This window comes from Falco biarmicus, chromosome 4, assembly GCF_023638135.1.
Source record: "Falco biarmicus isolate bFalBia1 chromosome 4, bFalBia1.pri, whole genome shotgun sequence".
NCBI lineage: Eukaryota > Metazoa > Chordata > Aves > Falconiformes > Falconidae > Falco > Falco biarmicus.
The window spans coordinates 2,106,632-2,134,544 of record NC_079291.1 but is presented as its reverse complement, the minus strand read 5'-3'; the positions used below and the strand labels follow the sequence as shown (position 1 = coordinate 2,134,544).

The window sequence follows — 27,913 nt, the reverse complement described above, 5'->3', positions numbered from 1 at the left end:
GGCCCCGCGCGGCAACATGGCGGCAGCGCCTCGACCGGCGACCCGGGGCGCCGCCACCGCGCCCTCCCCGCCCGGCCCAAGCACCCGGGCGGGGCCTGCGCGCCTCCCGCCTCGCCCCTCGCCGCGCCCTCGGCACGACACCCCCTCTGCGCCGGGGGTCTTCGCCCCCGCCACTCGCACAGCCTCGCCCTCGGCACCTCGCCTCGGGGCGCGGCCCCGCACGCCCCACGGGCGGAGCGCACCGCACCGCACCGCACCGCACCGCATCCTCGGGGCCGGGCGGCGGCCATCGCCGGGAAAGCCGTGAGTAGGGAGGCCGGCCCGGAGAGGCCGCGGGAGCCGGCCCCGGCCGCCTCCCCAGCGCCCGCTGAGGGGCCCGGCCGCCGCCGCCGCTCCTCCCTTCTCGGCGGGCTGAGCCCCACGCGTCCCGCCGGCTGGCGGGGCAGGCGCCGCGGGGCCTCGGCGCGTCAGGGGCCGCTCGCCGCCCGGCCCGGCCCGGCCCGGCCGCACGCTCAGGAGCGGCCGCTGCAGCCGCGTCGCTGACGGCCGGAGCTCCGCGTTGCTTCCCTGCCCGCCTGTGCGCGCCCCCGGCTTCGCGGGGGACCGACAGGGCCGAGGGGCGGCAGCCGAGGCGAGCTGGTTTCGAGGGGCGTTGGAGCGCGGCGGCGGGGCCGCAGGGCTGTGTGAGGGGGTCCCCGCGCTCGGGCGCTGCCTGAGCCGCCTCGGCCGGGGGTTGCTCACCGGGGACTGGGAGGGCCGGGCCCCTTCCCGAGGCTCCTGCCGCAGGCCCCCGCACCCCCGCCCCACGTAAGGAGCCCTGGTCAGGGCGCCATGGCCCTGTTGGGTGCCTTGAGCCGCTGTGGCTTCGCGCGTCCTCGAAGGCACGTGCTGTAAAGCCCTCAAGGCGCGGTAGAGGGCTGCATCCAGGGCTGAACCTTACTGGATGTGGTTTTGGGGATCACACGTGTTCCGGGACTGAAATTTGCTGTGTCAACATCCCCGCTAGGCTTTGCCTAGTAGCTTTTATGGCTGTTTTTAAATTCTTTAGGAAACGGGTGAAATAACTATAAGGTTTCATAAGAAAACACACGTCCTGCTTGTCACCACTGCCACACTTCAGTTGCCTTTTGGCGTAAACCCCATCTTAATTAGGATTCAAAGGCGGTTGCCGCTGCTGCAGGGCAGTTAAGGTCTAACAGCCCTTCTGACGCCGCGGCCACCTTTGGCCTTCAGGGGTTGTGTTTCCTTACAACTTGGATTGGCGAGGGATGCCCTGACATTTGGCAATCCAGTTGTCACAGTCTTCCCAAATTCCCTTTGTACTTTTTCCAGCTACAGCCTGGGTAATCTTATGTTAAACGGAAAAGAAAGCTTTTTTGTATTTTTTGTAAAGGTCAGTGTACGTGTGTACAGAATGTAAGAAATATCAGGCAGCTGTTGAGGACTTGCTTTTGTGCTGACAAAGGTAAACGCTGATTATTCATAAAATGTTGGTTTGGATCTAATGTCCCGTTGTATTGAGTTAGGGAGATGTGATAAGGGAAAGCAGCAGGGTAAGATTTGGTTTTCTTTAAGTAAATAATGAAGTTGCTGTAAATATCTTCGCTTGATCTCATCAGCTTCTTTGAATAATCCTCCTATAGCCCACGTTCAGGCTAATTTTAAATTCTTCGGTAGGCAGGCAAGGTACTCCTCCTTCCTTTTCTGCTTTCACACCTAGCTGTCAATCTGCGGAAGTGAATTTGCTCTTGACAGGCTTCTCGTACCAGCTTTGATACCTTCCCTTTTATCTACCAAACCAAGCACAGTTCTGACATTCCAGAGGAAGAAACTCCAAAGGCAGAGTTTCCTTAATGCTGTGCCCATAAGCGCGCCGTGTCCGTTCAGTCAGGATGCTGTCAGTCCTGCTAGCTGCATTAACTCAACTCCTTCATGTTGATTAAGGGCATATTTAATCGCTCGCTCTCTGCCGATGTTTTGTGAGCGACTGAAGCAAGACATTCGGGTGCGTTTTAGAAGTTGTGTTAGAGGCACAATATCCAAAGAGCCATAAACAGGGATTTGCATAGAATATTCTTGCTTTGCAGGTACAGCTGCACCAGCAAATATGCTCCCTGCAAAGACTTTCCCAGCACAGCAAAGTGTGGGAGATAGTGACGTCGTCATCCTGAGGCTGAAGACAGTCCCATCTCTCTCTCTCCTGCCTGGTGAGTCTCAGCAGCCCTCATGAAGCACTCCGTGGTCTTCCCTGGATGTCCTTTTTGCTAGTCAGAAGCATGGTGACTGGGAGTGAAAACAAACCACTGTGAATTGCGAGTTTTATAGAATAGTGTTAATGGTTCTTCTGATGAGATTTAGTGAATGTGTAACAATGCCAGATCATAGGAACTGTTTTTTGCAATTTGTCTTGTCAGAAACTCCTCAGAAATTGGTGAGCCTTTTTCTTTTCAGAAACTGTGCCCACGTGAGTTGGTTATGGAGGAATGGGATCAGAATGAGCGAACAGTTGTGTAAAGCACAGAAATGTTTGAGGCACAGTAATGCTGGGGAAGAGCAGCTAATGCAGGCAGTGAGAATTTTCTTGATGGTCTCCTCAACTACAAATGAGTGATCTGGTTGGTTGTGAAATAGTGTCATACAAAAGAAGTCCCAGGGAAAAAGAAAACTTGGGTTTTTTTGGCTGTTGGGGGTTGGTTTGTTTGGTGCGTTGTTTTTTTTCTGCTGCAGTGGTGCTCCATTGCTTATTCTGTTAAAGCGTTCTCACTGAGATTAAAAACAGGAAAATTAAAACCAGGAGAAATTTAAGAATTCAGAAAATCAATCTCAATTCAGAGTTTAGGGAATAGTTCAGAGAACAAGAAAGTCAGTGGAAATACTCCCAGTGCATATGGCTGGGGCTGTGCTACAGGTTTGTTGCAGCCACAATTACAGTGAAAGTCCCAGAAGACTCTTCAGTAGAATGTTATGTGACTTTGACATTGTTCAAATCCTTTTCATGCATGCATTGTTGAGAAACACTCTTTGCTTGCTTACATGGAGAGCTAAGAGTAGGCCATAGGGGTTCCATGAGGAGGTAGATACCTCGACATGAATTGGTGAATAGTTTGTGAAATATTTTCTGAAATGGGATTTGAAAAAAAGCTGGTGGAAAGTTAAGCTCCCATCTGCAAAAGGGCTTTTTTGTTTCTCTGCCCCTCTAGCTGATACTAAAACTTGGGGCCTGTGGTCTAACCACTAATACCTTCCCTCAGTTTTCCGTTTTCTCTCAATAATCCTGAGTACACACTGCAATATCAATTTTTGTCTGAAGTCTGTTGTAACTTATTTTGACGTGTATTTGTACATGACAAATCTACCATCTCTGCGCAGCAAGACAAGTAATTAATCGTGAACATGTGGGTACCTAGCTAAGACATCTTACGATCTTGGTTGAACTTTCCAGTTGGTGTCAGCTAGGGTATTCAAAGGAATGCTGCCAACTTAAAAAAAAATTACTTGATCTAATATTTCCAGAATTAAATAACACAGAGTTGAAAAACTAAAAATTATTAGATGTTTTAAAAAGACCAGTAATTAGTTCATTAGAATTGTGTATTTAGTACTTGTGAATGGTCGCTTTTACCGTTTCTCCTGCGTTTAGCCAGTTTCCCTTAATGAAAAAGTTCCTTGTAAATACAGCAAAATGGATTGCTTGGGATAAAGAAAACCTTGTAAGAGATGCCAATTTTTTAAATTTAAAACATTTAAAAGCTAGATTAAGATACTGTATGTAGCTGTTTAGCAGATACCGATAAGAGTTGCAAATAACTTCTGTTCAAATTAGCTAATGGAAAGTAGGAAATGGGAAAATGTAAGAGGTAAAAAGGTTCAGAAGGAAAACCATTAATTGGGATTTTCCAGGGGCGTAGTTCAGAAACAAAACTTAGTGAGAAAGATGCCAGCACAAATACTTGTTGCGTTTTATAGAATAATTTTTATTATCCCTGTATGTGTTTTCTCACTATTAAAAAGATCAAGATAATTTGTGTGAATACCTAATTACCTTACATGGAATAAGATAATTTTATGTTAGGTAGTAGAAGGAGGATTCTGTGGGGCAGAAATCCTGTGCTGTTGCACTAGTGCTTTTCTTATCCCAGCGAGTGTCTGCAGGGTGCTCATTAGTAGATGCTTTTTCTAAGAATTTCAGGTAAACCGTATGATCTTTTTTCTCCCTAACAGATTAATGACCTGTGCGTGTTCCTTGGAAGAACTTTGCCGCTATAGATTAGATTTTTTTTCTTTCTTTGTTATCTGCGTGATCATAACTTCCATGCGTTATTGTTGTAATGTTTAAGCCTTGCGTATCGTGTTGTATTGCATCGTTCACTGTTGCTTATTTAAAATTTTAACTAAATTTCTTTCATCTGTTAGTGTGAAAATCTTCTTACTTTGGATTAAGTGGTTTGAACCATCATGATTCCCAGCCCAGAGTGGAGAAGACAGGGTGAAAACACTAGCTGTTCCTGCATTAATACCAATACTATGAAGAACTTCTTAAAGTAAAAATATGAATATTTATACTTTCCAACTGTCGTTGAAAAACAGGTGTACTCTTTCAGGCTTTAATTGATTACCCAAGATGTTTGCAAAAGCAACAAAGAATTTTGTGAGAGAAATTGACAGTGGAGGTGACTTGATCCCTGTCTCCCACTTGAATGCCTCAGACAAGCTGCAGCTTCTGAGCTTAGTTACGAAGAGGAAGAAATTCTGGTGCTGGCAGAAGCCCAAGTATCATTTCTTGACAGTCACCCTGAGTGATGTGCTTACTGAAGACAAACCAATAAAACCAGGTAAAGCCATACTTGGGCAGCACTATTATCGCAGATAAAAAGAATGCAAAACCTAATCTTTATTATTATTTTCAATTGTTTTACTAGAGGGCTGCTTTCAGAGGAGTGCTCTGAAGTATTCTCCAACCATGGAAATGAGATGACTGGATCTTTTCTCACTTTTATTTGTTTAACTAAAACCCATAAATCATTTTATTTGCTTAACCAAACAATATAAATGTTTGTTTAAAAAAAAAAAAAAAAAGTTTTGCCTAGATGGACTACTGAAATTGAGTGCTGAAGGTTGTCAAGCCATGCAGTTCTACTATTTAATAACAGTGCAGTGTGCAGCCACAGGAACTTCCCTAGAACATTTTTGGGGGATTCCAGTATGTGCCGGTAGCGTGAAACTATACTGTGCTCCAGGGAAAAAAAGGACTGGATAAACAGTGTCTTGTTGGTGATGGTAGCCCAGGGGATGCTTGCACAGGCAAGGCCAAGCGACTTTTACCACTGCTTCCATTCTTCTTGCACAGACTGTTAAAAATGGTTGACCCTTGTACTTCTTTATTCATCCAGATGTGACGGTCCTAACCAGGTTTTAGGATTGACGATCTGGAATCCCATATTTCTGGGCATGTTACAGTTCCATACAGGAAAATAGATGAGTCCCTAGGTTTAGATGTTAATTGTAGCTGGCTTGGAAGATTAGCTGATTCTGATTCAGTTCTTTGGTTTATGGGTGTACAAGATTGAGAGTTTTAAGCCAGTCAGGTGCTTCTGTTGGTTTCCAGTGAGCTTTGGGACAGCCCTATAATGAGGTAGTCTGAATCCTGTTGTACAAGTGGGTCGGCTTTGTAGTTTTTTGTTGTAGCTGAAATAAGTTTCAGTCATTCTGTATAAATCTTCTATAGCATCTGAGCTCAGCATTTCAATCACATTATATTTTCCTAAAATGACAAAATATAAAAGATGGCGGAGCAAAGATGATGAAAATATGAATGAAGCAGAAGTAAGAGTTGCAGAGCTGTAAATTTCATTATTTATCTGCTTGATACCATTCTTGCCTTCACTAACTTGCCATATTTTCTGTAAGCTTCTGTTTTTCCAGTCACTTCAGGACTGTTTCAGCACTTCTCTTCACAGCTAGTAATTACTGTTATTACTTTCCTAGTAATTGTGGAGTCTGACTTTGCAAAATACATGGGGAAGTTTGAAGATTTTGTTCAAGGAAGTATTGAAACTTCATTTGGAAAAATCAGCCTGGGAGCTGGAGGGAAGGGCTACGTGGAAAACCAGTCCTCATTTGGAAACCTGAGGAAGCAGGAGATCGACTTGCAGCAGCTCATGAAAGATGTCAAGGACAGGTTTGTTTTTATTGTGGCCATCGTAATGGCCGGGAAAGATTACTGAGCTGAAAAGACTTGGGCCAGCTGTGATCACTGAACAATTGATTCTGTAGTATTGCCGTAGTTTGAGAATTATTTTTATTGTAAGCTCTCATTTTCTGGTGATAAATCACATGTACAAACATGAAAATTTCCAGATTTTGAAAGCTTGATGTCAGCCTTTCCCCTTTTGTTTTAAAAACATATCTCTGTGATTTCACCTTATGTATTTGCATGAATTGCCACGTGGAATGAGCCAAATCCTCCCTTCTTTGGGGGGCTGTGCTGAGGTAATAATCCGGGGGGGAAAAAAAAGGATTATTTTTTCTATGTTGCTGGGGCAGATGCTATGGAAACTGAATTCAGAACTACTAATGTTCTTGTAAGCAGGCTTTGTAATTTTTTGCATGTGTGTGACTGCTAGAAAATTGGATTATTCGAAGTTGAAGGAATAGCAGAGGTGAGCAAGCATGTTCAATGCATGTTCTACTAGTTGAACAAAATATAGTTTCTAGATCTGTTGCTCACTGTTCATACACTGTAATAGTTGAGGGGAACTATAATCTTAATTTTACAAGATATGCAACACTTCCTGTCCTGCTCTGATACCAGATTTATATAACCTTTGCAATAGGACGGTCATGGACCAAAGCCTACTTGGCAACTAGCTGACAAGCAAGGGGTCCGCTCTGTATTGCAGGTCCTGACTCATGGGAGGTGAGGGTGATTAATTGGTGCCACCATTGTACCCTAGTTCTATAGCAGGTGGTGTAATGCATTTTAATAGCCTTTGCTGATGCTCTGAAGATAAAGATGTGTTGTGGTTTAACCCCAGCCAGCAACTAAGCACCACAACCAAAATCAGCACAAGATGATACGTTTTGTTCTGGTGCAAAAGTTCTCAGACGCAGTGTAAACTTGCTTCAGATACACTGATGATTTAGAAAAAATCAATTCTTCATTTTCACAGGAACAAACGGCTGCTGTTCATACTGTGAGCATTCACAAGTCAACAAACTTACTCTGAGTTTCTATTCTAAGGCACCTTTCTCTCTTTGCACTAAATGCCTTATTAAAAGCAGAAAATACTGGGCTGAATGTGTGTACAAGGCCTGTAAAATTAGTATGCATATAGTATCAGAAAAATAGTATCAGTCAAGATTTAGAGTCTTGTCTCTAACGCTAAATAAATGAGTCCTACAGAGAAACAAATCAGAGTGACTTCTGTTTAGATCAGTAAGCTTTTACTTAGTTTTTTGCAGTATGTTACTTACTCTGTTCAAAGAAATAATCCTCCCTGATTTACTTCAGCACATATTGGTATTATAATCCTGGATGTAACCAAATATTTTCGAGTATATTATCTTCTTTTTGAGTGTGGAAAATCAGTAGCTCTACACCAATCTGAATGTAACTGTCGGTGAGGTTAACATGTGTGCTGTCCTATACAAGGAGCTAGTTCTTAGTTCATAGAAAAGATGCTCATAGCTTATTAAGGCTTACGATGCGAAGCGTATAATTGATATCCAGTCAGTCTGGCTTCTGCCAGGTCACTGAAAATGATAAGGATAGCAGAATATTCTTTTTATTTTTTCTTCAGCATAATGCTGAGTCTCACTGGAAGTTGTGGCAATGCCTTACAAATGGAATTCCAGTTACTCATTCGTAAATATTCTATGATTTATGATGCATTGTGTCCGGGCTTCTAGTTTTTATCTTATTCATGGAGCATGGTGTGGAATTCAGGAACTCAGTGTTCAGGAGTGCCGGTGCCTACAAGCTAGTGATTTTTGGATGCAAACCATTTTGGTACTAAGAGGATGTTTAGCTCTCAGTCCTTGTGAGATGAGAGTCAGCTAAATGTTCTTGATGTCATCTGATGACATACGTTGCTTGTACTTGTTTGATGAATTACTGTTTCATTTATCATTTCTACATACATAGCCTAATGAAGCTGCATTTTAAAATGTTCTTGTATTAGGCTCTTTAAGTCAAAGTTGCAGATAAACAGCAGAGAACTGGGGGGAAAAAAAGTCAAAGCTGATACGCCTTTTAAACTTAAGTCATGTGAGTCTTCAGGGTTCAGCAAGCTGGAAGTGCTGAGTGGCAGCAAATCAGTTTCCTGTCACTTCTTATGTGAACTTGCTGAAGGAGAATCCTACTGATCTTTTAATTAGATTCCAGGTGCCAGATTGGCTCTCCTTTTCTGAAGAGGGTTGACAGCTAAAGGATGCAGGATGAGATCCTTCCTGACTTGCAGGAACAATGACATTGCAAATGCAGAACACACTAACATAATATACAGTATAAAAAGGAAGTAAATGGTACTTTTAGTTATATAAACTCTGCGTTTGTTTTTTTTTAACATTTTTCTTGCTTTTCGTATTACGTTGTGCTTGTTAACAGAGTATGGCAACATACTGATTTCAGGTCAGTCCCGTGCCTTTAACCTATGGATTTAAGAGTATGTTCCGTCTTCTATTTTAAGGCTTTCAATACTGCCTGCCATAAGATCTTCATAGAGAAGCTGCTGAAGTATGGGCTGGACAAGCAGACAGCGAGGTGGATTGAAAACTGGCTGAATGGCTGGGCCCAGAGCATATTGATCAGTGGTGCAAAATCTGTGCGCAGGCCAGTGACTAACAATGTACCCCAGGGGACAGTTCTGGGTCAGTCCTGTTTAATATCTTCATTAGTCATCTGGGTGATGGCGTCGGTGAACACACCCTCTGTTGGTATGGCAAGGTTGGGGGAGGCGATCCTTCCCTCCTGCTCAGCACTGGTGAGGACACAGCTGGAGTAGTGTGTCCAGTTCTGGGCTCCCTAGTACAAGGGAGAGATGGACATACTGGAGAGGGTCCAGTGAAGGGCCACAATGATGATGAAGCAACTGGAGCACCTCACATCTGAGGAGAAGGTGAGAGAGAGGACTGCTCAGCCTGGAGAAGAGAAGGCTCGGCAGGGATCTTACTAATGTATATACATACCTGAAGGACGGATGCAAAGAGGACACAGCCAGGCTCTTTCCAGTGGTGCCCAGCGACAGAACAGTAGGCAGCAGACACAAACTGAAAAGCAGGAGGCTCTGTCTGAACGTAAGGAAACAGTTTTTCACTGTGAGGGTGACCGAGAACTGGCACAGATTGTCCAGGGAGGGTGTGAAGTCTCCCTCCTTGGAGACGTGAGCCTAGGCAGCCTGCTCTAGGTGGCCCTGCTTGAGCCAGGGGTTGGGCTGGATGACCTTCCAACTCAACCGTTCTGTATTCTCCCCTTCAGTGAAAAGGATTATGAGGAGGTTATAATCTCTGTAGTTCTCATGGATTGCCAAATTTGCCTGTTTTTTTTTTTACCATTTCACTAGGTTTTGTCAGGTGATTGAAATAGAAGCTCTGAGAGGATTGTGACAGCAGAGAGAAAGAAATAGGACCAAGTGGCAGCTGTCAGTCAGTTCCCATCAGTTGCAGAAAAGTTTGCCTGTTCCAATTCCATCGTTCCTAATTCTGATTAGCATATTAGAAAAACAGGGTAAGTGTTATTAGTGGTATGCTCTGGCATGATTGAAAGAGATTTTTACACTATTGCATTTTGCACTTTAGTATGTACTTTCATTGATTTAACTGTTGTCTGCACTGAGAGAAAAATAGGTGCCTATTCCTAACCTGAGTACAGTGGAAATTCAGCCCATCTTATTAATTATTCTTTAAAACTCCTTGAGCGTTCATGCATGTGAGAAAACCATTCAGTTTTCTACCAAGGTGCTACATGGATAATAGGAAGTCACAGTATCTTGTGAGACAGGGTTGAATAGAATCAGTTGTCTGTGTCTGTGACTTAAAAAATAAGGAGGATGCTGAATAGAAAACAGAGGAACTGTCTCACTTGCACTCTCGAAAATCTCTGGTATTCTTAGAGAAGATGTTCTGTGAAGTAATTGTCAGGTTATTCTGTAGGGAGAATTGTGAAATGCTGTCAATAACGTGACTATAGCAGATACCGTGTTCCAGTGTGACTGCAGGAAGCAGGTCAGAGAGGTTACGTTTGAAATGGATAGATGAAAGAAATACTACGCATCTGTGCTTGGTGGAAATTGGCAGAGTGAGGTCTGGTGGGTTTTACTCCATGGCATTCATCTAGAGGTCTCTGTTAGAGAAGGAACAAAGCTGGGTGAAGCCTGTCACTGGGCAGCAAGCAGCATGTGTATGGAAGGCATCAGCATTGTAAGTGGAAAAGACTGAACAAGCTGAGGAATTCTGGCTGAGCAGTGAGAGAGGTTTGGAAGTCAGTCATGTGGATGTTGTGGAAGCAGTTGTATTTGGGCAAAGCGGTGAGAATGGGCCACCCATGTCTCTAGAGCTTGGAGAGGAGGTGTGTTGAGGTGACGTTGCCCAGTGCAGGACTGAAAAGATTTTTCACTCATGAGTAGTCTGGACTAGTGAAAATTTGTGCAGGCAAGCAACAGCGCTGACTTCAGTGTGAGGGTGGAGAGTACTCACAGCAGTAACCATTCTCTTTGGTATTCGTAGTAAATTGGCAGGCACCTTGCTTTGAGGATTTTTGGGGGTAGATTACTGAGAAGACTAGACAGGATTTGATGCAAAAATGGTCCTAGCCCCCCTCCTTTGTGGACAGTCCAGTCAGAAATTCTGTATCTGAAGACCCTCGGTTTCAGCTGTGGGGGTTCGAGCAGGTTCATGCTCTCTCCTTTAACTGTGAGAGCCGGCTCTATTGCCAGGTGATGTTTGTTTCCTCTTGCCTTCCATTGGTTTCTGCCTTGCTCCTTTCTTTCCTGCTTCTAGCCTGCAGCAAATTGGCTTTGTGCCTCTGTTCTCCAATGCTTTCCTCATGCAAGAAGAGAAACGTTGAATAGAAGTGAAGGAAGCCTTTGCATTATGGGAGGGTGGAAGTGTTTAATCCATTTAAATGTGCAGTGAGTGAGACCAGAACTCAAATTCCTTTCTGTTCATGGCTGACCTATAGAGCTTCCAGCATAGTAAATCATTGACCTCAGGAAGGTTATTTAAGCAGAACAATCAAACAAAACCCTATAATCCTTATCTTTTAAATGATCTTTATTTATACAGACTCATACTCTGTGTGTTGATAATGGGACTTAGCAAGCCACCATCTCATTGTATTTTTTATTTATATTACTTTTATATATTTATTTAACTTTTGAATATTTTGGCTCAGCTTCTCAAGGTGGGAAGGAGTACGGTGATGTAGTACAGGTCACAGAAGATCGATGAAGGCACCTGTACGATAGGTGGTGAAAGAGATGGTAAGAGTGGTGGTTGTAGAGCAGAAATAAAAGCTCTGAAACGTGACCTGTAAAATAAAAAACCACAATGCAATTCATGTGCCTGCATGCCTGTATTCCTGGGGATTTAACTGAACCATCTCTTGTTACTCAGATGTGCTCGTGATATTCAGAGCCTTATGCAAGCCAGTGAGTTCAGCTCTTGCAGAAATACGTTCATAGATTCAGCAGCCATTGCCTTGCAATACTTTAAGACCTACTCTGATTGTCAGACTTTAACCCTGTTGCGTTTTGCTCTTGATGACTATTTTCAGTGGTAATTTAGATAAGCTGGGTGTTTGCTTACTTCACGTTATCTCCTGTTTGAGTCACTGAGAAGAGCAAGGTATTTTGCCTTCCACAAGCTGCGCTCCGGCGATAACTTGTGATGTGCCCACGCACAACCCTAGGGTCTAAGGGGTTTTGTATAGAAAGTTCAGTGCCAGAAGTCTAGAGGAAAGCGTATTTGTAGCTGTTGGTATGGGTATGTGTTTTAAAGCTTGGAATATCCAGTACTCCCTAAACTTAATGGGGAAAGAAGAGCTTTTCCGCTGGCTTTACAGCCGAACGCATCCCACCAAAGGCACTTGAAGCTTGGGGGTAAGGCAGCAGGCATGTCTCTGCCACACAGTGTAGCTCTGTGCGGAGACACGGGGCCTGCAGGAGTGCTGCCGCAGGGACCGAAGCAGGTAGCTCTGTGCCCCTTGGTGTTAGGGTTGCTGCGTAGCCTCCAGCGCTGCCTCAGACATTTCTTCACTGTGCCTCTTTGCAAGTTTATCTTTGTCTTCTGACTCTTCCACTCCGCAACTCTGCTGTTAGTTCCGCATCTGAACGTCAAAGCCAGGAGCATGCGGGCATCTGAGCCAGGCCTACCTCAGGCAGAATGCTGTAGAAGTAGATGGAAGGAAAAAGTCTCTTGAATTACCTTGGTCTTTCGTTTGTATAGAGTTAAATCATATTCTGTATGCTTCTAACGTTAACACTCTTACAGAAACAGCGAAGCTCTAATCTGTACTTTTCTACCTTTGATTGTTTCGTTTCTTCTGCTCTAACTTTTGGGGATATCCAGCAAGTTTGTCATCCGCTAAAGCAGGCAAAAAATAAATCATATGAAAGCAAATGACAGATTGCTTTTGTGCTTCTTCGTTGTATTTCTTCCCCTGTGGCTTCTTAGGTCAAATGTTAAAACTGCAAGTTCTTAGTGCATCAGTTAGTATTTCCAAGATGTTTAGCACACCTCTTCAGAATCATAAATAATTATTGTGAGGGATGTGATAGGCTTGATGGTCTGTTATTGTGATAAGTAATAGCTCTGATTTGGCAGACACTTCTAAGAGCAGCGGTGTTTGTGATAGCTTGACATTTCTTCCATTTTTTCTTAATCCAAAGATTCATTGCATTCCAAGCATAAAGCATGGCTTTGCACCAAAATCAAAAAAGGTTATATTAATAATCTCAGGAATGTTTGGGGGTGCTTTTCTAGTGGCTGCTGCATTGCTTCAGAGGTATTTTCTTTTCCTTGTTTAAACAATCAACTTTAAGGTTTTCAGACAGTTCATTCCAACTGATTGAACTTTCATATAACCATGTAACTCTCCAAAGAACAAAAATTGCCTCAGGATATTTTTAATTTAATAAAGAGCCAAGCTGACTTCAGGCTTACACAGGCTGCATAAATCCAAAACTCCAGAATCTAATAAATCTAAAACTTTTAATTAAAAGTGGAGATATCTTGATTTAAATAAAGTCAGACATGTCTTTCTGTCACATTTTTGGGGAATTGCCATTTAGCTCCATGAATAGCCATTTATGGTAAAAAGGAGGAGAAAAGACTGAATAACTTGAGCCAGGGATAGCAATCTTTTCATCTTCCAACTGCCTTGCTAGAGTTATCTGTTCATAGAAAGTACAACATCTCATCTGAGGACCTTCAATAAGTATTTTGCGAAAGTATAATGTAAGTTAAAAAGTTGCTTTAACTGTTACCAGAAAGTCTGTTAACACCCCAGATGGTAAGGTGGTGAATTTTATCACCTTTTCTTAGAAAATAATTCTCTCGTATTGTTTCTGGGAGTTCACTTCCTTTCTTCTGCTCATTCGAAGAAGAACCTAACTTTAGAAATATTTCCAGCAGCATTTAAATACACGCTGAATTATGTTGTGAAGTAGGGATGACTTGTGGAGTTGGAGGCAGAGGCGAGAGATCTGAGGTCCCTCCCACAGTTAATTTTTCTTTTTACTGTGACAGCCCTGGTCATGAATTGTAAATTGTGAGGTTATACTGGTAAGTAACACAGGAGTTTGTGGTGGGTGGGTTTGTTTTTTTTATAATCTTCTCCAGTCTCCTACTCCATGACATCTTTTCTATGTTTTCTCATCCAGCCCTTTGAAGTACTTGGTCCGTGCTGATCCCACTCGGCCCGGTCAGGGTTTAAGTGAACACTGGAACAGGTCAAGAGCAAACTGTGAGGGTTGGCACTGAGGCGTCACTCTTACTGTGCTGTTTATCCCTCAAGGAGAAATTCTGGTGATTCAGAATTTGGCAGTGGTGCTTCTTTGCCTGCATGTGGGCCTTCAGAGGCCAAACCAGCTTCTTACTGTGCTGTCATACGTATTTTTAGCGTGTGTGTGCATGCACTACGGTCGTGTGCTAGGCTGCAGGGTGTTCGTAATACGGACCATGAGCACAGGCCCTTTGTACTGCCTGGTAACCTTTCGAGTTGAAATAATTATTTTGAATAGAGACTGCAGGATGTGGCTGTTGACTTTCCGACACTGTTTAATGTGAGACTCTGAAGAGAATGGTTAGCCACCATCCCCTGCCCTGGCCGTGATAATGTCACTGTGAGTTCATGGTAGCAGAGCATTCAGTCCGGTGTCCGTGAGCCTGGCTGGTTCTTTTCATATTGCACCGAAGCTTAAAGTTGGCTTTCATTCTCCCTTGCTTTTTTTTTGCCTAAAAAGTAGCCAGAGAACTGCTGCATTTGCTGAGAGTAAGGAATCAAGAATTCACTACATGTGTTGAGACTTCCTGGGGAATACAGATATTTACTGCTACCAAATAGCAAAAGAGGACATAATAATTTTGAGGAGACTGCTCATACAGAAACCATTGATATTTTTATATAAAAGCTGCTTCAAGCAATGAAGAAAATGCTTTTTCTCAATTCTGGTATTTATGTTGTTAATGGTGTCTTGTCTTTTTCAGAACGATAAATCTAAACAGTAGTTTACTGCAACAAGTAATAGAAAGAAAACGTGAAGTGTTGTGCATCTTGAGAGAAAAGATAATAACAACACAGAAGTGTACAATATCTGAACATACCCAGACAGAAGAAAAAATTGGTGGTGTGATGGGATGCAGTACAAAAATAGTAAAGGTAAAAGTTACTAAAACTCTGCAAGGAATTGAACATGTGCAGATGATCAGAAAAGAAATTATGGTTTCTCCAGATAGACTTAAGAGTTATTTTTCATGCATCCTTCACATGTTGAACTCCCTTCCTTAACATGTTGAACTCACTGCACTGCTTAGTTGTGAAGAAAAGCAAAATGTTTTTTCCGTTGCCTCACTGGCAAGAAATGCCATCTTTTAATGCAAGCCTGGAATGTGGTTTCCATTCATACTGTCAGATTGTTATTCAGTTTCTGTGTAGATTTCTGCACGCAGCAGAACATAAAACAAAGACGTAACAAACCGGTGAAAGTTGAAGAGCAAAAAGCACTGCTGAAGCAAATTTATTTCAAAAGCCAAGTGATCATTCATCAAAAATGTTTGCAGTGTCTACTGAGTTTTAGTATTTATTGAGAAGCTATTTGTTTTCAATCATGGGAGTAGAGATTAACTGCATTATGATGACATCTGAAAAATTGCCTATGAATTCAGAAATAATTACCGAAGTCAAAACATATGCTCATTCATTGTAAGGTATGGTTTTTTTAAAGCTGCAGATGAATCATTTCCATGTGCAGGGTGTCCCCAGTAGCAGAAATCTGGGAGTTGCAGTTCGACGACCCTCCATGCAAATGCCACCTTCCTGGTACCGATCTCCAGCTGGGCAGAAGGGCTGTCAGGGTAGAAGAGGGGCCTGACAGGCTGCTGACGTGGGTGCCCTTTCTGTGGTGGCACAGTGTCCCATGTGTGGCAAAAGCTGCACTTGGAGCTTAACTTTGTGCTAGGACAGGGTGGCTAAGACTTGGAGAGCTGCCCCTGGCATTGTGCTTCTACCTCGCTGCTCATCGAGTTCCTTTCGTAGATGACAGATGTAACGTGCTTTAGTTAGAAATCGTGGAGAATAAAGCATGTTCTTTCTCTGTATTTTTTCCCCTTAATTTTCTGTTTAAGCTACACAGTAGCGGAATGAGATAAACTGTGAATATATCTGTCCTGTAGGTTTCAGTGAGTGAAAATGGAAGTATGATAAAGGATTCCAGTGTGATCCTTGAAATTCCTCCTGCAACCGCTATTGCCTACGGTGTAATTGAACTGTTTATAAAGCGCAGCGGCCAGTTTGGTAAGTATGAAGCTGATTTTCTGTGGCACACAGTTAACTGCGGACAGAGCTGTCTGTTGGGCAGTGGGTTTTGCATTTCTCTTTGTGTGAGGGTGATGATGTTGTATGGTCTCCATTCACTTGATAGTTATTTGTGCTGTGAAATACTGCTTTTCTGATTTAGTAATTTTTTTTTCTCACTTGTTTGAATAAATCATAAAACTCAGAATAACTTAGGTTTTAGGGAACCAAAGGAGGTCGTCTAGCTCAAGCTCCAGCTCAAGGCAGGGCCAGGTTTTGAAGTTTGATCTAAGTTCAGAGTTAGATCAGATTGCTCGTGTCCTTGCCTGTTCAAGTTGTGATTATCTCCAGAGACAGAGATTCCATCACCCCTCTGGGCAGCCTCTTCACGTTTGACCACCTTTGTGGTGAGATCTTTCTCTCTCCTCCCCCCAATACCTAATAAGAATTTCCCTTTCTTTAATTTGTGATACTTGCCTTTTGTCATCCATTATATCATCATACAGAAGAGGCTGGCTCTTGTCTTCACTGCATGGTCCTATTGAGTAGCAGTACTTGGCAGTAAGGTTTCTCCCTTAGCAATATTTTCTCCAGGTGGACAAACGCAGCCTCACAGCCTCTTCTTGTACACGTTGTTCTCCAGCCCACAGCAATCTTGGTGGCTGTTTGCTAGATTGCTCCAGTATAAGAATGTCTGTCTTGGACTGGGGAGTCCAAAACTGAACGCGACGCTGTGAATGCAGTCTCCCAAATTGAAAAATCACTTTAATTGATCCACCTGTCAGTACAGCCCAATATGCAGCAAACTTCAATAGCTGCAAGGGTACACTGCTGATCCTCTTGAGTTTGTTGTCCAGATCTTTTTCTGCAGTTTTGCTTCTAGCTAGCTGGCCTTCAGCTGGTGCTGTTGCCTTCACCTGTTAGCAGGGAGAGCGAACTGAATATAAATCAGTGGTCAACCAGGAGTGTTTAGACAACAGTTACGCCAAGAAAAGAATTATTCATAAAGTATAGGACTGGAATTTAAACTTTGCTGTCCCTTTTACACTTTCATATATAGCTTGTTCTCAGAATGGTTGCAGAAATGTCCTTGTCACGTTTTCTGGTCATGCTGTAGTTGTTTCAGGTTGAGTACTTTGAGGTGTCAAGTTAAAAAAAATATTGAAATTGGCTTTGGGGGGAGTAGTAACTCTGCTCTGCAGAATCTCTTGGGTTTTTCTTTCTTGTCTATCCTCAGTTAAACTCCCTGGCCTGAAGGAGGTTTCAGGGTATGTTATGCAAGAAGGAAAGAAATCAGATGGACTATATAGAGCTGCAAGTTGAAAAGGACCAATGTGGAGAGAAACAGGAGATATGTTGGAGAAATAATTGAAGTGCAGTTGAGATTTGAATCCAGAATGCACTTTATTTGGATAAGAAATGCAAAGAAACTCTGCACTGTTCTCCTTCAACTCACTTCTGATATTAAGGAAGTCTGTAGGCTCAGGAATATAAGTAAATGTCACGTAACCTGTAAAAAAAATTCTGAAATGGGGAATTGCTCTGACATAGACTGAACACAGAGATATAGCAGAGGGCATTGACTTCATGGTCATGATAGAACTGTAATTCAGAGTAATCAGGTGCAGTTAAGGCTGTCTGACTACCCAGGTATATAGCTGGTAGCCTACTTAAGTGATTTCTAGATGGAAATTCCTATGTCCTGCTGGCTGATAATACATGGGTCTTGTTGATGACCTGTATTTCTCTGCTCTTATTTCACTTCTCCTTCTTTTTCCACTTTCTTTTTTTCTCATATTTAATGTTATGTTTTTTAAGCTTCATAACAAGCACAGTTTGTTCCATGTTTTATCTCAACCTGTGTCTTGCCTCTTTTTTTAAATTTGTGCTATCATGCCTTGTCTGAGTGCTGTTGAGAAGGTAAGGTGGAGGAACTAACAATAAAATTAGGGATTTACCGGTAAGAATAAGTGTGGTGGAGCCTAACCTTCAACTTCTTAATGTCTGAGCAGTGATCAGTGTCTGTTTATGGAAATAAAAATAGCCTTTGAATTTAAATCCAGAGACATAGTCCTTTCACATGAGACTGAAAGTGATCAGTAGCAGGTGTAACATAATAGGATTCTCGTCACAGGTAATTACAGCGTAATGTGCATTTAAGGGTTTTTAGTTTCTTTTTCTTTGCCACTGACAGTGCTTGAGTTGTTCTGTAAGGAAGAGTGGTTTATAAACTTTCTTTAACATGTTCTGGCTAATGTGACTGGACACGCTTGAACATTTTTATAAATAAATAAGGAAAAAAAAAAAGTCTAGTCCTTTTCCGATCAGTTTACCATAATGTTTTCCTGTAATCATTCTGTTTGATTTCTACAGGCTAATTTTCCACTACATGTAAAAGCTGTTCCTGTTAAAGGACCTGCAGCTTTGTGTCTCTAAAGTTTCACTGCACGGTCTCTCTGTTTTTGCTTTACAAAACAGGAGGTATAGTAGCACTCGACTGATTTACTTTGCTTTGTATATATGTGTGACTTGCTTCCTCTTAATAAACAGTCCTGATCTTTTCACCTTCTCCAGGCAAAGGAATCTCTTTGACTTTGATTGTTTTCCTTGATAGTCTCTGGTTTTCTTCCACTTTTGTTAATGTTTCTGAATAACTAACTAGATCTAATTGCACTATTGGAGGTTTGTCATCAGTGGATGTAATAGAATTCAATAGAGAAAATAACACGGTATAATGTGTATTCTTTCATTCACTTATTTTGTAATTCTCTAATTTTGTAATACTCCTTAAAAAAAAAAAAGCGATACAAAATTAATTAACAGTCCTATAAATACAAAACTTTGTGTCCTGTATTTGCCTCTGAATCGAGTCCTGTTACAGGCTTTAACAGCAGGGTCTGTAGTTCTTGAACTTTTCACGTGATGCTGTGTGTTGACTTCCCTTATTAACATCATTCTGCCTTAGGAGGGCAGGCAGGTTTTAGCACCGTCTTCCTCCTTCAGGGTTCATGTGAAAACCTTGTTATTATCATCGAAAGCAGCATGAGCACGTTGGGCTGATGGTGCCTTAGCTGCTGTCTGGGGTCTTGTTGCTTTGGGAAGTTCTTTAATTTGTATTAATCGCTTTCTGTTCATCTCTGGCTCGCTCTTCTCTGTGAAGGGTTATGCAGGCATAAAGGTCTCTGTCGTTTGTCTTTCTCAGTGGCAGAGATTTCTTTGTCTGCTCTCCCTTTGAAAAAGCTTTTCTGCTGATGGAGTGCTCTCCGTGCTTTCTCATCTGCTTTGAATGTCCTTAATTTGGTGAGACAGACTCTTACAACTGCAGGAAGGTTATATTTAGGTTTTGTGCCTGGTACGAGGGAGCATTGTGCTTGATTAGTTACATATTATTTTTTTTCCTTTTGCTGTCAGGTATTACTTTAAAATCGAGTTCCTCTTGCTAGCTTGCCTGCCTTCTCTTCAGACCTGCTGCAGAGTACCAGGGGTACAGTTACAAATCTTGCATTTTTAACTTTGTTATATTGAGCTAATAAGACAATAAAAATATGCATATGGCTTTGATTATATTCTGCATCTTTGGGGCACAATATTGGATGCATGAATGCAGAACTTGATATTCCAGATTTCTTAACTCCCTGTGTATGTTCCAGGAGTCCCTTAGCTTCATCAAGGTGGGGTCATTGCGGTGGCGGGAAATCCACAGAAATTAGTGTCTGGGCGAGGTAGGCCAGTGCTCACCATCAAGATGAGGTAGCAGGTGTAATCCAGCCAAGGTGTGTTAATTTTCTCCATGAAGTTATTGCAAAGAAACAGTATTGCAGAGTGATTCTGTTGGTGAACATGCCTGGGTGAAGTCCTTTAGAGCATCTGAAAAGCCCCCTGTTTTCCCCTCCTCTGTACTCGGGGATGGACCTGTGGCTTGGCTGAGAAAGAGAAGTCTGTCAGTGCCATGACCAGAAGCAGCTCTGTGAGGGACTTTCAGAGTTCTTACGAATCTCGGGGTGCTTTCGGGTGTCTCTCCCATCACGAGTGGATCTGTAGCCCACCTTACAGCGCATCTCTTAATTGCTAGAAAACTGAAGAATTCATACCTGCATCTCTCATATGCAGGATTCAGGTTTAAGGTATCAGTGAGAAGCATTCGTGTTATTTGCTGTCTGCATTACTTGAATTCAGAGGAGCTGGTGTCACGTTTTGTAGTTGGTAGCTGCACCACAGGACCTTTGTCTGTACACAACTGTACCAAACATCAGGGCTGCAGTAATGCTCAGTAATTCACATACGCAGCAACCATTGCCATTCTCTCCATCTAGAAGATACGAGACGTGGAGAAATCACATGCGAGAACACTAGATGATATAAGCTAGCATCTCATTCAGTAATTGCTTGTGTATTTTATCAATTATTTTTAAAAATGTAATTTCTAATTACAGAATTCTGTCTGCTAGATGAACAGCAAGGAGGTTTTGAAAAAGAAACCACAGAAGGCTCAACTTATCCCCGTTCAGCATTATTCAGAGATGCTTCATTTCTCCATCAGCCAGACGCTGTTGATAATGAGAGATACTCGGGAGCTACAACCCTCATTCCCAGTGATGCTTCTTTAAGTGTATTGAAACAAGGTATTACCAGAAATGCTTTACATGATTACATTACAGTGAGTTAAGCAATATGGTAGGAGGAAATAATCTGGTACAAAAGTACATAAGAAATTATGTTAGTTCATTTTAATAGCCCTTATCAGGAGCTCTTGGGGGATCGCACGGAAAGAAGAGAAAAATTTACTTCAGCAATAGGTATATGCAGTGGACTGTTCCCTAGGATCATCCTGAATCCCTTTGTCATAAATGAGATCTTACAAAATCCGGGGTTTGTGCCAGTTCTGTTACATTCCAGATAAGCCCTGTAAGATTAGTGATGATTTATGCTTTCATTCAGAAACGGTCACTGAAAATATTTTTTCATTATTTGGAAAATGCTTGCAGTAAAACTTCGCAGTTAAAGCTTATTTTAAGTCTCAAAAATTACAAAGATATCTCCCCCGCCTTCACTTAGCCTCATTATTTTCTGAGAAGCTTTATAGAAATCTTCAGTATCAGCCAAGGCTGATGAAATCAAAATGTGATTTAAATGGAAGTTTGCAATTTCTTATAATGGGCCAGGCACAACTTGTTTATTGTAGGGGTGAGGAAGAAAGGGGTAGGATTGTCCCCAGAGGAATGAAAAAAGGGAAAACAAACACACTTAGTTTTAATCAGTTCTTAGGAGAGTTCTTACAGCTGTTTCTAATGATGAACAATCACTTTCATTATCTCTGAATTTCACCTTTTGTAATGGCTGTTCAGTAGACTTCACTGTGACCAAAACAGATACTCATTGTCTTGAAAATATTCTGTAATTCTCTAACGTAGACTTGTTTGAAAGGAATAACGGTGTCTCCAAATGTTATAAAACACTTATTTGTGAAAGAACGATATGCCACTGTTTTGTGTTATGTTTTAGCTTGACATACCTTTGTGCCTTTCTTGCTTAAATGACTTGGGAGTTTTTTTAATTAATTAACCTGAACTGTCTTTTGGAAAAAAAAAAATTTAAAAGTTGTTCCTACTAAAGCAATTTAAAGTAGGTTTCCTCTTTGGTTATTTTTATAGGCAGTCATATAATTGTGTCAGGTACCAGAAATACCTGCTTGTGGCTGCGATTTTTTTTATTTTTTTTTAACAATGAAGCAATTTTTAGGCATCTTTAAACAGAGTGTGTTTCTTGACCAGAGTGACATGGAGGGAAATTTCTTCTAAACAAGGGTAAGAACGTTTGCATGCCCATGTTTTTGGAATGTGGAAAAGCACATTCCAACCTTCCAGTTGGCATTATTGACTGAAAACTTACTTTCTTTTAGCAGAGTGCTAATTTGGTGTCACAAAACATTTTGGTTCAGTGTCATAGTTAAATTGTGGGGAAAGAAATGCAGTGAACTGCCTTGTGCTTCCGTTGTATGTATTGTAAGGGATTCAGCATTTCAATAAAGAGATTTTTGCCTTGATCTTTGTAATAATAATTAGGCCAGGGGTGAAGGGTTGTAATTCTTTGATGCACCTGATGAAATATGAGGCCAGCAACAATTTAGGATTGCAAATAGGAACTTTTAATTCTGTCTGTAGACTCCTACCATTGACTTCGTAATTCGTATTAACCACAGATTAAGAAGTAAAGTTATAAGCAGAACTCTTCATTCTGCCTTATAAGTGAACATTCAAGATGAACTTTCAAGTGAGAAACCTAATGCATGGTTCGTTCAGTTAACATTAAAATACCGACTTCTAAAATACTAAAAATATTGAACAGTGAATGTTGATCCTTGGTGGCTGTTCTTAGAATTTTTATTGATTGAGCTTCATTGGCTCATTAGGGAAATCTGATCAGATGCCTTCCAGCCTTGCATTATAACTTGTGCTGATGGAAACCAGAATGTCAAGATGTGATGATAAATGAGCTTATGGAGCACATAGCAAAAATGTTAACTGTTTTTACTGGCATTTGTGTAGAAATACTGTTTTACTTTCTACTGCTTTCTTGGGAAAGATCTGTCGTGGTTGAGGACTCAGTTCCAGCCCTTTGTGAAGCTGCCGGAAGACAAGCAAAGAGCTTTATATAAAAAGCTTTGTGAACTCCTGCTCCATGAAGAAATGATATCTGCCCTGGAGGACGTGGTAAGATGAAGGAACTTCTGCTTGCCTCCCAAAAGTAATTTCAGAACGGAGCTAGCATTCTCTTTTGCTTGAACTTTTCTCTTTTCAAGAAGCTTTACTTTCTGTTTTGCTTCCAGTTAGATGATATCTGCACAGGGGACAAGCCGGATCTGAAGGAGTTAAAATCTTCACAACAACGAGACCTGGTTGACTTCTTGCAGCTCTTGGGGTGCAGTTTACAGAGTGAGCTGCTGTTGCAGAAATACCGCCCTCAGGATGAAGAGCTCTTCTCAGCTGCTCACCTCCTCATCAGTGCCATCTCTGGTATGTCGTGAATGAAGAAAATAGCCCTTTTTTTGTTTGGTTTGGTTTGGTTTTTTTCCTTTTAGAAGCTCCGTCTGTGTTAAAGCATTAACTGCTTTTTTGAGCAGTTGGTGAGCTGAGTGAACGTAATTTGTTCTGTTCCTTTTTTATGAGTTTGGTATACCATGCTTAGTATTCCTGGCTGTGAATTAAATTCAGCCCTCAATTACTGACAGATTTGCCTTGTGAAATATACATTCCCCCAAGACTGTGCAGCTCTGCTTTCTGCTGAGTGTGGGCATTTCCAGTTTGGCAAGCTTAATTTCTGTTCTTATTGCATACCAGGGTTCTTCCCACCTAAATGCTAAGAATTACAAATTAGGTGCTGTATGTGTGTAACAGCAGATATTGTTCAGGTGCAAACTATATTTAGCAGAAATGAATTTAACATAGAGACAGTGCAATTAGAGGGTCTTTTGCAGCTGCTGAAAAAGGAGATTAAACATAATGTCAAACAAATGCCAGCCTCACAATCTAGTTGGCACCACAGTGTTAATTAAAAGCTACCTGCAAAGTCCAAGACAGGCTTTTCTGTCTTTTTCTCCTCTTTCTTACATAGAAAGAATTTCCTGACATTAAGATAATGAAGGGAAGTCCAGTGTGGTGGTAGTTAGACGTGGCACTGTGCAGCAAAATGTCAGTGTGCATCCATATACGCACAGTACCCAGGTAGGAGAGCTTAACTCATTTGTGAAAAGAGCAAACAAATAGAAAACAGAAGCCTGCTGATGTGGTAACACTTGTCAGATGTTATTAACAGCGGGGCACAGTTAATTGAGTGTATTGCATTATCACCTGGCTTGGGACATAATGTCTGTTGCTAATGTCCAGGCATAAGTGTAGCTGGGTCAAGAATCAAAAGCTGGTTTACGTCTCTTGCTTCTGTTAGGAATTACAGCCGCCGAGTTGCAGAGTTGAAGGGCGCCACAGGGATCGTGTAGTCTGTCTTCCGTCCCCAAGGCCCTCGCAGCTATGTCATTCCTCTCAAATCGCGTTTTTGCTGAAGTCAGCATCTCTTACAGATTTTGAGTTGCGGAGGTTCTTGTTTTATTCAAGGCCTGGATCATTCATCTAGGCTGCAGACTCAGAGTGAGACACTGGGGAGATACTTAGGCAGGAGACAAGAACGATGGGGAGGAAACCCCCTTTCCTACCAGCTGCCTTTTCTCAAGGGCAGAGATAGTGTGGGGCTTGTGCCCCTCACCCATCCCATTTTATTCTGCACTCTGGGAAGCGGGCAGGAAAGGGTTGAGTCAGCCTCTTCCAGATGTCCAGTAGAGCAGTTGTGACAGCTGTCCTCAGCATTGCATCGCTTTGGGCTCCAGCATCCCCTTCAGGAGGTGCTTACTGTACCTGCAGCTAGGCCTCGCAGACGCAGCTCACCTGTCACTGCTCAGCAGGAGGGCCCCACGACAGAGCTCACCGTGAAGAAAGCCCCGTTTCCAGCAGCCAGCCTCGGGCGGTGTTCGCTGGAAGCAATCTTTCCCTTTTAACGTTTCCTTGACAGAGCTGTCTGATTACACTCTGGTCCTGCTGCGTGCCTGCTGCGATCTTCAGGTTGTTCCAGCGTTGTGTTATTTGGTGAGTAATCAAATGTGCCGGTGTAGCGTGGGGGCCGCAGCAGCAGTAATGACTGTGTTCGCTGCCTGACGGTGTTTCTCACCCAGCAAAGGAGATGTCAAGCTCTGGTGCAGATTTCAGCCGTAGGCGTTGCTTAGGAAAGGTCAGAGTCCAACAGTGTCAAACGATGCAGGTGATTTATTGCAGGTGGATACCTAACTTCTGAAACATTTCTGTATTTGGGGGATTTAATGGTCTATAAGCAAAAGAAAATCATAATTTAACTCCAATTTTAATTTACTAATAGCCTCGCTAGCCCATTTTAAAGTTTCAGTAAGAGGAATCACCTGCCCTTGGGAAACAGAAATCTCATTTTGATAGCAGCAGTGCTCGGGCCTTGGCAAGTTCTGAAGTTCCGAATCTCCGAGGCCACTAATGGAAACTGCTGAAGGAATGGAGCAGGGCTTTTTTTAAGCTTTCTGAGCTCATTGACAAAAATAATAGCAAAAACCTTCAAATATATAGGGGCAAGGGGAGTGCTACTGTTTGCTCAGAGAGTGAGAGTTCAGGCTGATCTGCAGGGAGAGAAGTTGAACTGAGGGGAGGACACAGGAGAGATGTTTCTCCTTAAAGAGTGCCATAGAGCTTTGGTTCTGCATGAGTGTGTCGTGCTTGTTGAGGTGTGGGATGGCCTTTTGCCATTGCCTTCTAAGTGGCTTCTCTGGTGGTTCTGTAAGAAAGAACTGAGCGGTACAATGGCAGGTACAGCACTGCTTGGGAAACATTTTTAATGTCTCTGTCTTTTGCTCTCTCTCATAAATACAGCCTAACTTGGCTTCAGCCGATGGCACTGTGGCGCTGAGCAGTCCTTTGGTGGCTGCTCTCACTGACAGAGGAAGATTTGATGTCGTGCAAAGGCTGTTTGCTTCGTCAAGCATTAATTTGGAAATGACAGAGTCTTCTGTAAAAGCTGTAACTATGAAAGAACCTAGATTCTTCCCACTTGTTCTTTATGTTGCATTGTACGGATTTTATGCTTTAGGTGGGAATGTGTAGGAGCTTGGCTGAGTAACCGCTTACCGCTCTAGCCTGTCCTTTTTTTCTGTAGCTCTGCAGGGCAGCGTGGCTGTGTTTGAGCTGGCCGTAGAGCCCCGCGGTAGAGTGCTTCTGGCAGTGCGGCTGGGGGTTGTAGAGGTCAGGGTGGATGCGGCATGCCTGGCTTGAGCACTGTGCCCTGCCATCAGCTGTGCTGCTGCTCTGCAGTTTCATTAAGGTATGTATATTATGCATAAATAAAAGGGCAGGAATTAAAAAATAAAAGCCTAGAGCAGAAATTGAACATAGCTGCTTTGGTAGTTGTCTCATCTGCAGGGCAGTGGAAGCCTGATTGCTTGCATTAATATGCGTGGGAGAACGCTGCAAAGTACAAACTGCTTTTTGTAAGCAAGCAAACAAGCAGGGTGTGGAAATCCAGAGTTCTGCAATGCAGTAAATGTTTTGCTCGTGTAAGACTTGATGTGCAGAATGCATTCAACTCTGGAGCAAGTGGAATGGAGGGCACTCAAAGAGGTACTTGATTAGGTTTTTCATTTATTAAGTGTAGTTTGGCTTTACAGATGTAAAGATGCACACTGCAGGAAATAAAAAAATGCTTTTTTTTCCCCAAAACTAAGACTGCCTTAGGAATTTATGCCTCTGTACAGCGTTTCGGTTTTCTAAAAAGTTTTTACTCACCTTAGTGACTTTCAGATGTTGAATTGCATTCTGAAGTTTCTCTTTGAGGTATGGCGATGCCTTTTGGTCTGTGCACATGAAATGTCTCTGCTGCACTCCACAAAAACGGTCGTTTTACCCGTGACATTTTAAGTGGAGATGTTTTGCTTGTTTCTTTGACTAACAGCAAAGTGTTAATAAAGCACTTTGTGCTTTTAACTATTTTGCCTTTTTTTCTTCAATTTTTTTTTGTAATCATGTGGATGGGACGGAAATGCAGCACAGGTAAACACGGGCTTGGGAAGATGATGTGCCAGGCGAGCGGTGTACCGGTGCTTGCCGCTGAGCCTGTGAGATGGCTGATGGACAAACAAGCAGCTGCGTGTGCCAGGGCAGGAGCCAGGCCCAGCGGCTTAGCTAGTGGGGGTGAGTCCTGGGTTCACTTTTCTGCTCTGTTCCCACATGGTCTTGAGCAGATTATCCAGGAGGTCTTTTAAAAACTCCTGCCAGCTAAGCTTTCCCTGAGGAAGTGGACTTTGCTAAAAAGCATCGTGATACCTTTCCATACCCTGAGAGCGCAGGATGAGCCTTGTGCGCCGAGCTGTTGGCGTTTCAGTGTCTCATCTGTTCAGTGATGGTGTTGCCTGAACCTTGCGCTGGTGTGTGTGGAAATGACCTTTAGGAGGATGGGAGCGCGTTACTCTGAGGGTACTATGTGTTTGTAAATGGGGAGGGCTTCTTTTGCCAGTCACTACTCAAAAGTTGCCTCTCTGACTGACTGATTTATCAAAACTTTCTGTTAAATATTATGTCAAAACAATAGAGTAACTTATAACCTCATGCATTTGAATTCCATTGCTGTTCCTTTGGAGATTCCAGTCACGCCCCTGAGAGGTGGTGCCCACAGCTGGCAAGTGGTTATGTGGGCATCCACGTAGTGCCACCCTCTGCGTGCTGTGATCTTCCTTACGGAGTTTTGGTGTGAGCCTCACGGGCACTGTGCTGCGTAACTGCTTTCAGGCTGTGCACGCTGTCATATACGTGGGAGATTTATTGAAGGGGGGGGAACCCCCCCCTCACGGTGTTCTATGGAAACATCATTAAAAAAAGGTTTTGTTTGTTTCCTGCTATTTGGCTTTCATATTTAGATCAGTCTTTTCCTTCAGTTAAATCTGCTGAACAGGTTCACGTTGGGGACTTAACAGTTGCTGCCAAAGCCAAGGTGAGGGCGCCTGGGGCGCTGGCAGAGTTTCTGGTGCTGGGGGGCCCCAGCAGCTTCCCAGCTACAGCCAAGGAGGCCAAAGGCCGCGTACTCGCTGCAGGCCTGCCACTTGTAACCCTTTGGCAGACGGGGACGCAGGGAAACGTTGCATAAGGCACCACTGCGGGCGGCGTTTGTGTGTGATACCCCCGGTCCTGTGCCACCCACCTCGGGGTGGGAGCAGGGAGGGGACAGACACCCAGAAAGGAGGGGTGAGGGGGCGGCAGCACTGGGGCCTCTGCTCAGGAGGACAGGGCAGGAGCCAGGGCATTCTCAGACTCCCACAGCACGAGAGACGCTTGGGCAAATGGTGGTGTG

The 27,913-nt window shown here is 42.9% G+C and overlaps 1 protein-coding gene across 5 annotated transcripts; it reads left to right on the top strand.

Moving 5' to 3' along the window:
• Positions 1 to 27,517, top strand: GSDME (gasdermin E). 5 transcript variants are annotated; one of them, XM_056335523.1, is made up of 11 exons: positions 1 to 303; positions 2,088 to 2,207; positions 4,414 to 4,832; positions 5,986 to 6,178; positions 14,704 to 14,875; positions 15,889 to 16,009; positions 20,458 to 20,631; positions 22,592 to 22,719; positions 22,836 to 23,022; positions 24,569 to 24,642; positions 25,447 to 27,517. In XM_056335523.1, exons 3-11 carry the CDS (start codon positions 4,622 to 4,624, stop codon positions 25,675 to 25,677), a joined length of 1,491 nt encoding a protein of 496 aa, XP_056191498.1. In that variant the 5' UTR covers positions 1 to 303; positions 2,088 to 2,207; positions 4,414 to 4,621; the 3' UTR covers positions 25,678 to 27,517. The 5 variants fall into 5 exon arrangements, with proteins under 5 accessions (XP_056191498.1, XP_056191495.1, XP_056191494.1 ...); XM_056335520.1 differs by having other exon boundaries at positions 3 to 303; positions 4,602 to 4,832; positions 20,443 to 20,631; XM_056335519.1 differs by having other exon boundaries at positions 3 to 303; positions 20,443 to 20,631.
• The last annotated feature ends 396 nt before the right edge of the window (positions 27,518 to 27,913 follow it).

Bases quoted from the DNA above. Each gene is read 5' to 3' on its own strand.
- GSDME (XM_056335520.1), top strand. From the start codon at position 4,622: ATGTTTGCAAAAGCAACAAAGAATTTTGTGAGAGAAATTGACAGTGGA. The intron at 16,010-20,442 runs GTAAGTATGAAG...TTCTAATTACAG, and splicing joins AAAGCGCAGCGGCCAGTTTG to AATTCTGTCTGCTAGATGAA. The intron at 22,720-22,835 runs GTAAGATGAAGG...TTTTGCTTCCAG, and splicing joins TATCTGCCCTGGAGGACGTG to TTAGATGATATCTGCACAGG.